General features: G+C 41.4%; 1 protein-coding gene across 7 annotated transcripts in view; it reads left to right on the top strand.

The window, feature by feature from the left end:
- The window catches only part of erc2 (ELKS/RAB6-interacting/CAST family member 2), a 34337-nt gene that overhangs the window by 3138 nt on the left and 15445 nt on the right, over positions 1–15754 (top strand). For 6 of the 7 annotated variants that reach the window (XM_079681271.1, XM_079681270.1, XM_079681269.1 and 3 more), the window contains exons 2-6: positions 1498–2311; positions 10888–11328; positions 11631–11705; positions 14105–14260; positions 15109–15276. In XM_079681271.1, coding sequence (XP_079537397.1) covers positions 1634–2311; positions 10888–11328; positions 11631–11705; positions 14105–14260; positions 15109–15276 — 1518 coding nt within the window. In that variant the 5' untranslated portion in view covers positions 1498–1633. The remainder of the gene's footprint in view (positions 1–1497; positions 2312–10887; positions 11329–11630; positions 11706–14104; positions 14261–15108; positions 15277–15754) is intronic. The other variant, XM_079681268.1, reaches the window with a different exon arrangement.

Below are 15754 nucleotides of genomic sequence, written 5' to 3'. Positions count from 1 at the left end.
TGTTTCCACACAGTTCAGTGAGTGCAACTGAGGCTTTTGTCATCCAAAACTTCATACACAGAGGAAACCTGTTAACACATGAATTGTAATTTCCTCTGTCACTCAGTATCATTAAAGAAAATTAGGGGTGATTGGGATTGTTACAAAGAAAGCTCTCCATGCGGCCTTCAGGCCGTCAAGTCAGCTTGACACTGCCGCAGCACTCACCCTCTTAGTTTTGCCACTTTTTTTGTAACTTATGCTTCCGTCATGTGAGACGACTGAGGTGTTTTATCTGCGTTAGCCCAGGCATAGTCACCATGGCAACTGGGTCTGAGCAGCAAGTTTCACCCGAGGAGAAAAAGTGCCGTAGTTCACTTTGATGGAAGAGTCTAATTTTTTTTGTCCACAGACTATCCAATATTATTTGTCACCAGACAGCCTGTGACATCATTAAGGTCTGTCAGCATTGTCTTCAACATTCGCTGTTAATCCAACTTTTGTACTTACAAATATTTCTACCATAATGTAATAATGGAACAGACATTATGTGTCATCTCATGCTTCAATATTTTATAGACAGTGAAATATTTCGTACGGTATTAAAGCCATTATTAAATCATAAAAAATTAAGCCATCCATATTCCTTGCTCCTTGTTAGGCAGCAGGCTATGCACTATTTTAGGATCTTATGATTTATGCCATTTTAATAAAATGGTGGCTAGTAAAACTATAGAGCATATTGTGAATTGCACAACAACATGGTTACAAAATAATTGCCCCCTGGCTATTTTATAAGCACGTTTTATGTGTTTATTAGACAATACAATTCAGAAGAGGATTAGTTTATGTCATCGGCCATGGGCCTAATTATGACAGCTGAATTTGTATTTGTTATTGCACTGAGTTGGGGACATTGTAATGATTACATTGTTTTGTGCAACACCGTGGTAGATGTTGGTGCACTCTGGTGCTCTCTGACTATTTGTTATGTGTTATAATCTCTATAATCTCACTATAATCACTGATCAAAATGGGGGCCAAATTGTTATTTTCCTAATTTGGTCTTTACAGAATTAGCTGCTGCATAACCTGTGTGCTTGTTGTTTTACATTAAGCCTGATTCTCATTATAAAAATACCCAGAAAAGACAATATACTGTAAGATATAATATTGTATCCTCTGTTTTAATTAGTTTATAGTTTACCCGATGTTCTCTGTGGTTGTATAGCTGTGTGGCCTGATAGTATTAATGGGATGTAGATAAATGTTGGCCAGTGGGTAACCAGGATGATGCTGGGAAAATTCCTTGGCCATTTGATATAAGAGCCACATAAACTTTGACAGTTAGCTGACGATGTTGGGTAAGACAGTCTTAAAAGCTATTTATCTAACTTGAGCATCTTTCTGGCAAATTTTTGTTCCCAGGGAAACCTGCTGTTTATTTCTGCTCTTGTCATCTGACACATACAAACAGTTGTTTTTCATCTAACAGGTTCTTCTCTCCTGTTTCCTCAGGTCTGACTTTGAAGTGTTCCACCCATTAAGGCATGAAATAAAGTCACTCATGTATGCTTCAGAGGGTCAGAGCAGTCTCACTTCAGCACGCTCCCATTAAGGACCCTCTGGCGGCCACACCGCCGATTCACAGGACATGTACGGCAGTGCCAGAGCTGTAGGCCATATAGAGAGCAGCCCCGCACGGTCCCCGCGCCTGCCAAGGTCCCCCAGACTGGGCCATCGGAGGGCCAACAGCGGGGGCGGGGGTGGTGCGGGGGGAAAGACGCTCTCCATGGAGAACATCCAGTCACTCAATGCTGCCTATGCTACTTCGGGGCCCATGTACCTGAGCGACCACGAGGGCTTGGGCTCCACTGCCACCTACCCGAAAGGCACTATGACTCTGGGACGCGCTACCAGCCGGGCCATGTACGGGGGCCGCGTCACAGCAATGGGCAGCAGTCCCAACATCGCCTCAGTGGGGCTGCCCCACGGCGACCTGCTGTCTTACAGTGACCTGGGCTCCCTCTCCATGCTGCAGCACCACCACCACCACCACCAGGGGATGCCCTCCGCATTGCTGAGGCAGGCGGTGCGGAGCAGTGGGGGGGAGCTGCTGGAGTTTCAGGTCCAGCTCAGGGATATGCAGAGAGAGAATGAGCTGCTGCGTCGGGAGCTTGACCTGAAAGATAGCAAACTTGGATCATCCACCAACAGCATCAAAAGCTTCTGGAGTCCTGAGCTGAAGAAGGAGCGGATAATGAGGAAAGAAGAGGCTGCCCGCACATCGATCCTGAAAGAGCAGATGAGAATCACTCATGAAGAGAACCAGGTAAAACCAAACCTCTCAGCCCTTGTAATCCATCCATCACTGCAGTCAATTTGTCTGCTATTTCTCTATGGTCTTCTTTGATCTGTGTCTCTGCTTTCACCATCTTCCAATCTACAATAGACCACTGCCATCCTCAGAGTTCAGAGTGTTATTGCATTCAGTCATGTTTTTCAGTACTTGTGAAACCTTTCTGGAAAGAGTTCTTTGCGCACATAAATATTTAAAGGTCCCATGTCATGGCCATTTCTACTGATCATAATTCCATTGTTGAGGTCTACTAGAATAGATTTACATTGTTCAATGTTCCAAAATCACATTGGTTTCTCATACAGCATCTCTGTATAGTATGTGTATTCACTCTGTCGTACACGCCTTGTTGGAGCTCCTGCTCCCCCCCCCTCCCTATGATCCCACTGTGCTCTGATGTGTGTTTATGTGTTACAATGGTGTTTGTTAGCAACCAGAAAATGACACCAGCAATGACAACAGATGAGAATGCTGCGTGGGGTCTGGGTGCCGTGGGGTCTGGGTGCCGTGTTGGCGGGACGTTGCGAGGAGCGGACAGTGTGAGCTGGATTACTGGTGTTGTTTCCTGGCTGCTGCGTGGTGTCTGCGAGACAGCCAGACACAGCGAAACCCAGCCCGAGCCCAGCCCAAGCACACACGCACACCCGCAGCCTCCCCGTGTCCCGCCGTCTCAGGCTGAGAAATCTGCGGAGCTGCAGCTGAGAAAAGATTGAGTGTGTGTGACTAAATGTAGAAACTTATCAATATGCAGAAAAATGTATTTATCTTTCATCACCTAATTGCCCTAGGAATACATTTTTTTAATTCAAGTTAAAAATAAGTTTTAACAATAGACAAAGTAGATATAAAGCTAAATAACCTACTGCACTTGCATTCAATATGAGAATAAATGTTATCTGTTCACAGGCCAGCTCTTGGTTTAATTTGAGATTTCAGCGACACAGAAAAGTGCACGACACACTGAGGTATTTGCTGTGCTTTGCTAGATTGAGTGTTTTTTTAGTTTTTTTAAGCAGTTCTGTGAGATGATGCAGCTGATTGTACGAAGTCTCAAGCAACGTTAACTCTGAAATTTGCCAGCTGGCTGTCTTTTCTGTGCCAGTCTGTCTCCGATTCTGTCTGTCTGGGGTTGAGTGATGCAAATCCCTGAGCAGCCAGCAGGCCACTCATCACTCAATACCGTCACTCCACCCTTCAAGGTCACAGCAGGACACCATTAGTGTGACCCTTAAAAGAGACCTGCCTGTCTTTGTGCAGGACATATCTGCATGCGAACATCCCCTTTTAAAACGGATCAATTGTGGCGCACCTGATTTGACTGGAGGTTAAAGAGCTGCAGTCTGCCAGCCCTGAAGCAGTGTCACGCTGCTGAAGGGAATGATGTGGAGCGCTCTCCCTCTCAGATTTACCTGCTGGTGGTCCCTAGAGGGGAGCCAGAGGTACTTTGATCCTTTTATATCTTTATGATTCATGTAAATGTATGGGGACAGTGTTCGGGAGTAGAATGTGCCTGTTCAAGCTTAACCAGCTCTGCCACTGACAAGTCCAAGCCATTCATCATGCCACTTATTCCTTGTGTTCAGTGTGATTAAATACTCTTCGGGAATCCTTGTATATATTTTTAGCGTGGCTTTATACACTGTAGGAGCTGAATGTGTCCGACAGAAGAAAGCCGTATAGCATTGGCTTTCATGTCTTTTGTACTCGATACAAAGCAAGAACTCTTTTTATTGTATTTTATGCTCAGCCTTGTCCATCTCTGTTTGCTCTGACTCTGTCTGCATTGAATTATATTTATATTCCTCCTGGCTGGGTTCATTAATGAAGTATGCCGGCTAATAAAAGGCAGATGTGCCTTGTTACTATAATTGGTATTTTTCTATCCTGAATACTGGGCTGTGAGGCGTCCTTATGTAAGTGTATACTTACGGTGGGAGGGTTTGAGAGGCTGATTGAGGAGCAAATTGCCTCATTAATAATGGAGTAATTTCAGGCCAATCATTACATCCATCTTCTTGCAGCCTTTACAATTGCATCAGGTGCCTTAGGCCTCGATTAGCTTGAGCAAATGCAGTGCATCATTTATTTTGTTAAAAAAATAAGATCTGGGGATATGTGCATCTTTTTACAACATCTTAGAAAAAATAAAGCCGCTCAGGCATTAGTTTATCTTTCATCTGTTTCATTGGAGCACAAACTGAACTGTCAGTGAAATACCAACCGTAGCCTTCAGAGCTTTAGAAACGACAGTCGATGGTCAAGACTGGAGGTAACTAGCCCGGGACGCATTTTTTATATACTATGCTACTGGCTCAGGCAATACCGTTAACTGGCTCAGGCAATACTGTTAATCTATTTGACTTGAATAAAGCACAATGTTTTGTCATGCTGAAGCTGGACAAAATCTGCTGGAGGGAAGTCTGTGAGCTACATGTAGAGCGGACTGAGTCATGACCACTGCTGCTCAGCCACCCAGTCAGCCCTATTCAACACATAAGCCCCAAAATGGAGGCTGAGCTTCCTCTCATCACACTGCCTTTGCTATGCATGGATACTTGCCTCTAAGGCATGACAAGTTTTTATTTTATCTTTACTCTGTACTGCCGAATGTTACATCTCACAGTGCTATAAAGGGGGAATATTTGTTCTGGAGGGGACTGCTGTGTCTCAGTAAAGTATAGGGTGTTGGGTCTCTTACACGTCCAATACATTACTTCTGTAGTGTTAATGTGGACAGTGATGTTTGAATTCATGATCACAGCTTTCTCCCCTTTGTAGTCGTGCCAGCTGCCAATGTGTGGTGTTTAGTCATCACCACCCGTCTGTCTCTTGTGTGGGAGAAGTAAAGTCACATTTAGTCGTTGGCACACTTGATTCATATGTGGCGAAGCAGGTGTGCACCCCACACAGTATGTTGAGTTAAAGCGAGAACCTTATGGTCATGCAATGGACAGTTTTGACTGCTTTGGCCATTTTTTCAATGAGTTCGAAAACCAAACATTGAAAATATATATTAATACGTTGTGTTTTTTTACAAAACTGTTTATTTGGATATTAAGATGTTCCTTAAATTCACCCAAAGAAGCATGAATTTGCATATTTAAAGGTACCGTTTCTGAAAACATAAATTAATTTAAGAAATAAATAAAGGACGTTTTATGATGACATCTATTATTATTGTTTTTAAATAGTATTGTATTTAGATCTAGTTCAGATCTTTCAGGAGTCACATACACATGATGAGTAAAGGTTATGACATTGTGACCTCAAGTTGACTCAGGGAGTATCATGTGAACATTTAAAAGAGCTCATCGGTTTTTCCTGTGGTAACCATCCCCCTCGGTGAACATATAAGATGGCTGCTGCTTAAGCCAGAGGAAATAAGGTAATGAAATAAGGAGTCTCAACTATTACAGCAGGAAAACATGTACAGTGTGAAAGAACACTCCCCATTAATTGGGAGGTTCCTTTGGGAGTTTTTTCCATGTCTACTTAGTGTCTCATGCTGTGTACACATTATGATGCGCCCTGAGACACATTTGTGATATTGGGCTTTACAAAACAAATCTGATTGAATTTGATTGATTGAAATGGGAGTGGAGAATGAAGGAACAAAGCTAAAGGGATAGGATGTTTTACATTCTGCTTGTGTCTTGTTCTTCAGAAGAGCACGTCTTTAGATTAGACCAGTGCAGTGCTAACAGTGCAAAAATGTCCATCTTACACGAAAAGCGAGAATGCAATAAAGATGTGTTCTTCTTTGAAAGGAGGCCAGGTGATTCATGAAAAGAGAATTAGACAAGATGGTGAATCCACAGTTTTTACAGGCTGCTGTGGCTCAGGAGGTAGTCCACTCATGGTTATGAACTTATCCAGGATTGGCAGTTTGATTCCTTTCATCTCATGCCCACATGTCAGCTTGACAAATCTAGTTTTTGAAAATTATTTTGAATGAATTTTTTTTTATACTACTACTATAATACTTGTGCTATTTGAAAGGCGTTCATTTGTTGACATTGCTGTTGAAGAGTCAGCCTTTTCATCTATCTGAATAGTTTATTTACTACCTGCCCTGAAAGGCTGTCTACAGACTCTCACTGACTTCACGTCATCATTACACAGAGGCTGTATATCATTGAGCATTTTGCATCAGTTTAAAGTGAAAGACTTAAGACATAATATTAAATCAAATAGCTGTCATTACTAGAACATAGGTTAGATCCTTGTATAGCTGATCATATACAATTTAGATATATTATTATTTAGGTATATATTCCATGACCCTGTTGGGTTCTTGATTTAAAATGTTTCCCTTTTTCATTATGATATATTTTTCTTCCTAGTCGAAATCTGCAAATACTTTGCAGGCACTCTCTAAATTATACATTTGAATGTGCGCTTATTATTACACTTCAAGGTGACTCTCAGTAAATGAAACGGACATTGTTTGGCTTTATAAAACTGAACTATATTTCATTGTCACAGTTGGCTGTTCTGTTTTTTGAGGGGAACTCCTAGTATCTGCTCAGGCGCATCCTATACTGTTTAGATGACAAACAGGAATATAAATAAACCATATTAAATAGCGCCTTGCACTTTGGAAAAAACACTTATTGCTTTACAGTTCTGTAAGTACTGTAAAGAAAATATAATTTACAATTCAGCATCACTCCTGTTTGCTGTTCCAACTCAGATTTCTGCATTAACGCTGATTTCTACCTTTCTTTTGCTGAGTGGAGATGAATAAATGCCTAGTCTGCTGGCATGGCTGTGGGTGTAATTGTATATTGTCAGCCGTCACGACATACAACACAGAGATTAGGGATGTAGTGAGCAGTAGGATGCTCTGACTCAGCACTTTGGAGCTGTCCATCTGTCAGATGCAAACTCCCACTCTCTCTTAACACACACATATATGCCTTTAGCAGATATAGCTGCTCGTGCCTGCATGCCACCTGTAAAATAATTTGAATATCATCAGCTTTGAGTATCAATCTATGCACAGAGTAGCTTTTATGTTCATGTTTTAACATGTCCAAGTCTTCGGCCCTGACTGAAATATTTTCAAAACCATTGGATGAATTGGAAGGAAATTGAGTCTAGATATTTGTAATCCCCAAAGGGTTAAGCTTCTGCCTTTGGTGATTCCCAAACGTATCCTCTGGTGCAACTAGTACTGTATATATTTTTCAGAAAGTTTTGCAAAGACATGGTGCTAACAAAATGTATGCTAATGAAATTGCTGACCCTCCGACTTTCCCTCTAGCTCCACAATGAGTCGGATATTTGTGGTTTTAAGGGAATTGCATCATCAACTATTAGATGGATTCTAATGAAATTGTAAGCGGACACTCATGTTCCCTCCGGGATCAATTATTGTATTTTGAATGATCCCCAAACTGTTTTTATCTGCTCCCATCATCAGGTCAAATTTCTAATTTGTACAATATTTGGTTTATGATCTAAACAAATAATAAGGTGTCACCAGTCTTTGCCAAAGTTCAAGTTAATTGTTAGGATGCAACCAGCTAAGATTGTCAACATACTGTAAAGACCGTAAACCTTATATCTGCCATACAATAACCGCTACCTGTTAAGTGTTTGACTTAAGGTTTTTTGGGGGAAATATTAATTATAATACTACATGTTTAATCAACCAACACTTTAACACATAGCTTTGGGATCTTGACAGAGTTTTTAGGGGAAATTTCACAAAATGCAATAGTCGATGGGGCTCTCAGAAGGATTGTGTGTCAAAAGGATTTATGACAGGCAGTTACCCCTGACTGCCCCGGTGTCAGTCAGAGAGGGGAGCACTGTAGCTCAACATCTCTCCAGGACTCCAGAAACCTCTGGAAGATTTGTTTGCAGGATGTGCAGCAGAAGATGACTGACTCACAGGAGCTAGAACAGTTCTGCTGCAGATGTCAGGGGGAACGGCCATACATTCATTTAAACCCACAGTTTGAAAAACATTGATTCCCTGGGCCGCCTTGTGCTGTTCAGTTCAACACAGCAGGTTATTGATCAGGGAGAACAGAGTAGGGTAGAGGAAGCAGGCCAGGTCAGATTAAAGGCAGAAGATATGAGGAGAGAGAAAATGTTTTGATAGTAATTACTTTGTATAAGCAGTGTAGCGGCAGGCCAATATTTACAGGGACTTAGGGAGCATGTTTATTTTATGAGGAAAATAACTGTTGTATTGAAGGGTTTTTTGTCAGGAAAAATACGTTTTGGACAGTGTATGGATCCATTCATTGTTATACATTATATTTACAAGATGTAACAGGAATGTTGGCATGTGACAGCATAATAATAAGTAAGGCTATACTCGGTATGAAATTCAGAATTTGAGATGTACTAGGTAGGTGGTTTCTGTCGCTGGATTTAATGTCGCTGACTTCCATAAGTATGTCCAAGACTGTTAAAGATGGCAGCAGCCCTGCAGTCAGCTGGAACCTTTATAAACTCCTTCTGCTAACACAAACACTGCCCCCCAATGGTCGGAAGAGTACATGTTTCACACAAGTAGTGGAGAAGTAATATACTGACAATAAATTAGTCAATGTAGACTGATAAATGTTTCAGCTCCTCAACAAATACAATTAAACACTAATATATTGTCTCATCTTTATCTTATCAAGACAAAACCCTTACTTACAGTGTTAAAAATACTTCTACTACTACTACTACTACTACTACTACTACTACTACTACTACTACTACTACTACTACTACTACAGCACTAACTACAGTACTTCTACTACTACTGCTCCTGCTGCTGCTTCGACTATACTAGCACTGTTAATATTTGACTACATACTGTATGTTATGTGGAGGCTGTTGATAGATGAATAAAATCAAACCAAAACAAATGTTTTAAGTCAATGCTACTAGAAATAAATGTTAACAATATTAGACCAGTGAATACATCTAAGATAAGTCAATGTTAGATCATGCCCGTTGCTCAGAACCATTTTAACAGCCATTTCAAAACAACTCTTCATCTCTTTCCAGAAAGGTTGTCATTAAATACATTTATCATTGTGTATGATAATATTTTGATTCAGGGCTGGAGCTGATAACCGAGCAGCTGCGTTGCGTGTCTCTCATTTTAAATCTCTGGCTATTTTGTGTTTATCATCCGTTTCTTTGTTATCATGCTCTGACGCTGTTTTTACCATACATGTGTTTTTCTATTCATTCTGCCCATGCTCTGCAGATGCTGGATGTCAGGAGAAACAAGGTTTGTCCCTATGTTTGCACCACGAGTTGTGTGCACAACATAGAGTCACCTTCAGTGTGCCGTGTATTTTCAGACACCTGACAATCCCTTTGCACCATTACAACCTCTCCTATGAACCTCACAAAGGAAGTGAAATCTTTACATCAACTCACACCCCATCTTTTTCCTGTGACCCTCATGTGTCACCCTATAAACACTGTGAAATGATAAAAGTGACTGTTTGTTGAATTGTGTCAATCCAAATGTGTCTGGTGGTTGATCCCCCTTTAGTAACACAAACCCTACAAGCCCAGACTGCCTGTAAAGTGGGTTTGTTTGTGGTGTAAGAATCGGTTTCCTCTCCTCTAAATCCTGATTGAGCCGTTTTCTGGACATAGATTGATCTGTCTCTGGAGATATCTGCTGGAGGAAAATGTTAACAGGAGAGACCAAGCCTGAGGCAATCTGTGACAGAAACGAGGCCATAAAACTCCTCCCCATAATCTACAAAAAATACCCCTGCACACAAAGAAATATAGTAGGCTTAATAGAGCTTGTTTTTATTTATTCTTCACAAACAAGAATGCATGTAATCAACACATTACTGTGCTGTCTCTACAGTGCAATGATACAGTATCAAATGATACTAATGGAAATTAGCTATTAGCTCAAATCTGGCATAATTCATCTCTTCTCTTTTTTCTGAGATGAATGTATTTGTATGCATGGTCCTTGTTGAAATAAATACATAATAATAATAATAATAATAATAATTATAACAGTGTCCAGTAACGTTAAAAGGTCATAGTGAAATTGAAGATAAAAATAATGAAATGTAAGATATTTGCTCAGACCTCTTTTCACTATAATTGGATGCGACTTTAGAGGTTTGAAACATTATTTGTATCCTCTTCTCTGCTGTACTGCAGGGAAGCATCCGGGTTGTCTGTTACTCAGATTAGCACAATAACAACTCTTATTAGTTCTGCTCACATGTAAAAAGATTGAGCAATCTTCACTTGTGAAAAGAATAGGGAATTAATAACTTTATTGTCATGCACATAGATTAAAGAAAAATATACATAATAATTGTCCTTAAATAGGCCGTATTTTATTTTGACAATATCACTTATTTGCAGTCTATTTGCTTCGAATGAATGGAAAGTGATATGTTCCCCCTTTCCAACCAGCTGAAGCATTATTGCTCGGAACAATGTGCAACTGCATTAGAGAAGTGTATTTAAATGTGCTTACCCTCATGTGTGTTGCCATGACAAACGTTGCATTGTGGTAACATCTAATATTAATTTCAATAATTGTAAAGTCTCTCTTCCAGCACCTCCAGATGACTATCCAGGCTCTGCAGGATGAGCTGCGTACACAGAGAGACCTGAACCACTTGCTTCAACAGGAGGGTGGGAACCGCTCAGACCATTTCACCTCCATCGAGCTGACGGAGGAGAACTTCCGGCGTCTGCAGGCCGAACACGACAGGCAGGCCAAGGAGCTCTTCTTGCTGCGGAAGACCCTTGAGGAGATGGAGCTGAGGATCGAGACCCAGAAGCAGACGCTGGGTGCCAGGGACGAGTCCATAAAGAAGCTGCTGGAGATGCTGCAGAGCAAAGGGCTGCCACCGGGGCCCGGGAGGGTGTCCGAGGACGAGGAGCAGGAGAGAGCCAGGCGCATTGCTGAGGCAGAGGCCCAGCTCGGACACCTGGAGGTTATTCTGGATCAAAAGGACAAGGAGAACATCCATCTACGAGAGGTACTCTATGACCAGGTTCAGTTAATATTAATATATGGGGGTAACTGTATAAGACTGAACACTAACTGTTTTCACTTTTCATCACTAGAGGGCAGTGTCGATTTATTATGCTTTATTCTGCGGCTCATATTGTAGCATATTGTTATGTAACATAAACACTTTACATGTGCAATGTGTCTTTATATGAATTTAGTAGTGTTTTTTCCCTTAAGTCAATTTGAGTCATATAATCGTGCTTTCTGTTGCGTTAACACTAGATTCTGCTGTAATTGTGCCACATAATAATGCATCTTTTCTAAAAGGAACTGCACAGAAGAAATCAGCTGCACCAGGATCCAGGCAAAACCAAAGCCCTGCAGACCATCATAGAGATGAAAGTAAGAACCAGACGCACAATATACAGCCAGGATTGTACCCACTACAGCAGACACCAATGAAATTGTCCATTGAACTTCTCTTTAGAAAAGTGGAGTAACTAACATTTAGTTAATTTGTTTTACCTTTTAAAGAAAAGCTCCTCTATCTGACAGTTTACAGACTTAGAACAAGCTAATAATTGACAGTCTGTCTAGAACCAGGTGTTAAAACACAGATGTTGTGTTTGAGTCACTAGCATTAACAGGCCTTGTATTATGTAAGCTGCTGTATGACTTAACAGGCCTGTGTGTTCTGCTGAATCTTCTGTTGTTATTGTGAAGATCAGCAGCTGAGTCAATAATTAACACACTGACACATCTCTCTATCTCCCTCTCACACACAGACATGCACAGACTGTGTTTCTGTTCACAAAGCAGTTGTATAAACATCAACTAGAATCAATATTACTGTTCAACATTACAGCTGTCGTCCCTCGCCGAAGAGACGCAGCAGCTGGTTATGGCAACCGAAGTTTCAAAGATTAACTCTTCAATATCAGAGACTGCAGGTCGCCTGATTATATTTAGTTTGGCATTGTGAAATTTGCAGTGCTTCAAACTTTTTCACACGCACACAATCTTTTTTTGAAGACACTTAAATTGCCTAGCTGAATTATTAAGCAAAACAGTATCAAGTGATGCAAACATTTGGATTTAAATTTTTTTATATTTAAGCTGGTTGTACAGTACTAATAATCTATGAATCCATCTTCTTGGATTTGAATACTTATCTTCAAATAGGACAGTGAAACAAGGAGAGAAAAAAAGATGTATATAATGTTTAATGTAACTTTAACAAGGTTAAGGGATACTTAAATACTCGGACAAACATTCATATTACATTAGAAAATATTCAAGAAGAAAGACAGTTGAGAGAGCCCACCCATCATCACGTATATTTTTCTTTAGCCTTTAGATCAAGCAAATTACATTTCACATGCACACTACATTTGAACACATACACAAATCTGATTCAGTTGTAATATGTCAATATGTTATATAAAAATGCTTATTCAGATCAACAAGTGTTGTATGGCTGTACTCTCCGGCAGCCTCACTGCAGAGGCCAGACATCACTTCCTCAAAATAAATCATGACATCATCGCTGAGCTGACACAGCCCCTCTCTCTCGGCTGGGTCGGCACTATGCAGGCCTCAGCCTTCCCCCGGTGCGGTCATGTGACATCTGTGCTCTGGGATACTGTTGATTTGCATACAGAGCGAGGGAAGACCCGCCTCCTCCCCCTGTGCTGTGCAGGAAGACCCTGCATCTTTCCCCTCTCCTCCACTCCCTCTGCTGTGTGGATGCTGATGCTGAGGCTCAAATAATCCTCCCTCCCCGTCTACCCTACATCCCTCCCGCCCTCTCCTGCTCACTCACCAGAGACAGTGCATGGTATATAGCCTGCCTGCTGCTACCATGGAAACAGGTGTGGTTGTTTATGACAGCGAGAGGCCAGTTTGCAGGGAGATAGATTGAAAGAGGCAGAGGAAGAGAGATAAAGAGTAAGATTTACTGACCAGGTCGATGTACCAGTGATCACATGTGGATGGAATAAATTCCCCCTCCTTTGAAGGTACGCCGTCTTATATCTATTGCAGCAATGTTAGTTCATTGATGTTCGTCTCGTAACACGAACACTGAGGTGAGATGCAGCGGCAGGGCGAAGTACATGTGCAGTGCTCAGGTCGTCTGTCAATCATCATTTCGACACATTTCCAATGTTCCTCTGCAGCGGGACTGACCCTGCTTACGGCCACAGGTTCATCAGTTCAGAGCCACTAGGAGGAGAGGAGGAGAGACACAAAAAGAGAGAAAGACAGGAAGGAACAAGGTTGCTCTATGCTCTGCTGGAGAGGTTGATGGACCATGGATAATCTTAAAGACGTTGTATTATTTATTTAAAAAGCAGTGAAGCTAAAGCTGCACTCACAGTCGCAGTCCAGAGTCTGGATTCTGCATCGATCTGCAAGCAACTACGGCAAAAGCTACGCCTTGTTACTTTCTTCCTCTCCCTCTGCACGTTTCTCGTCGTCCTGGGCTAATCTCTCCATGCTGGATGTCTGCTCAATATTTCCTAATGGTGATTAATCCTCTGAGCTGCTGCAAGGAGCTGAGCAGAAAGCCTCTGATTTTACCAACAGATACCGCAGCGCAGTTGCTCTCAGCGTCTTCCAGAGCTTTTTCCACTCTTTTATCTCGCTACATATCTTTCTCTCTTCCTCCCTCTGTCTTTTAGTCCCCCTCTTTCTTTCTGTCCTGGACTCTTGTATCTAGCTTACATTCATTTGCAGCTTGCAACTTTTGGACATGTCAGTCTGGATTTTGAGGTGTGTCTCCTCTGCATGTTTGTGTGCAGGACACCAAAATTGCCTCTCTGGAGCGCAACATTCGAGATCTGGAGGATGAGATCCAAATGCTGAAGGCGAACGGCTTACTGAACACAGAGGACAGAGAGGAGGAGATCAAACAGATGGAGGTCTACAAAAACCACTCCAAGTTCATGAAGACCAAGGTATATAAGCTCTGTCTGCACTCTGCATGAAATGTAGATCCTATGAAAATATGGCTGAAAAACCAACACAGTTGAGTCGTTTCGGTACAGATACAGTATGACTGTGCAGCAAGGAGAATACTAAACAAAGCTATGTGTCTTTTAAATAAGCTGCCTTAGCATTTTGTCTCATCAGCAAAGTGTTCTGTTGGCAACTATCTGAGAGAAGCTTCTGTTTTTTTTAAAGAAATCAGCGTACCAAGGATACCAAATAAGGCAAACTCAGCAAGGGAGTTATATGGCATAATACAATACTTAACATTTCTTTCTTAATTGCTTATAAAAGCTGGGTACTTTGTTATTGTGCTCACAAGAATCGTAATGTCGACATTAGGACATTACCGCTTCACCTGTGTAGTCTTCAGAGCAGTGAGAGTTTCTATGCATGCATGCTACATTACGTCATGATAACTTGTGTTTTAGCAGTTGGAGCTACACCAGCAGGGCCACCTGAAATATGTTATTGTATCAAGGTGTGTGTGTGTGTGTGTCTGCTGCTCTCTGGGGCTCATATGTCTCTCAGGAGCTTTGGCCCTGTGTTTACATGCCGCTCCTCACAAAAGTCAACCAGGCGTGGACCAGCCACAGTTTTGTTATTCTATTTTTAGACCTCTTTCATTAATCATGAATAGAGATGATGTATAATATATGACAAATGCAGGAGAGTCAGTCCCAAATGCATTTTTAATGAGAGAGCGTGTTGATGAAAATAGTGCATAAGCCTTACTGACTGGCTCACTGTTTCCCACTCATTGTCTCTGTCATACCCCCACATATGAATAGCTAATTGTAATGGTTGTCGTCTGTAGATTGACCAGCTGAAGCAGGAGTTGTCAAAGAAGGAGTCGGAGCTGCTGGCCTTGCAGACCAAACTAGAGACTCTCAACAACCAGAACTCAGACTGCAAACAGCATATCGAGGTGCTCAAAGAGTCTCTCACTGCCAAGGAGCAACGTGCTGCCATCCTTCAAACAGAGGTAACAGAAAAACCCTTAAAACATAAAGAAAATAAACATAACAATTCACTGCCACACAAACATTTTCATACTCCAAACCAAACCGAGCAAATAAGAGGCTAGCCCTGAGCCCGAGGCGTATTACTGCAAATCATATCAGCACTTTATTTACTCTGGGACTTCAAACTAAACTGTGACAAAGGGCTCCACCAAATATATAGAAATGAGAAGTGCACTGTCAAAGCACATCTCATAACCAATAAATAGCTACACTAACAAATAACTAACTGAGGATGCATTACCCTTACTGTAATGAATACGCCTTACATCATTCCCATACTACAAAATACTCGCTCAGGACCTATGCTCCTTTGAATGACATAGAGATAAAGTTAAAATTGATTAATACCTAAAAGCCATTATTAGCTGTCAAATCAAATCAGGTTTTATTTATATAGCACATTTCAAAAAAGATTTTTGGTCGAGCCAAAGTGCTGTA

The sequence above is a fragment of the Notothenia rossii genome, assembly GCF_949606895.1.
Source record: "Notothenia rossii genome assembly, chromosome: 5".
Lineage (NCBI taxonomy): Eukaryota > Metazoa > Chordata > Actinopteri > Perciformes > Nototheniidae > Notothenia > Notothenia rossii.
Note: the sequence above shows the minus strand (reverse complement) of the source record. Positions and strands in the feature narration are given on the sequence as shown.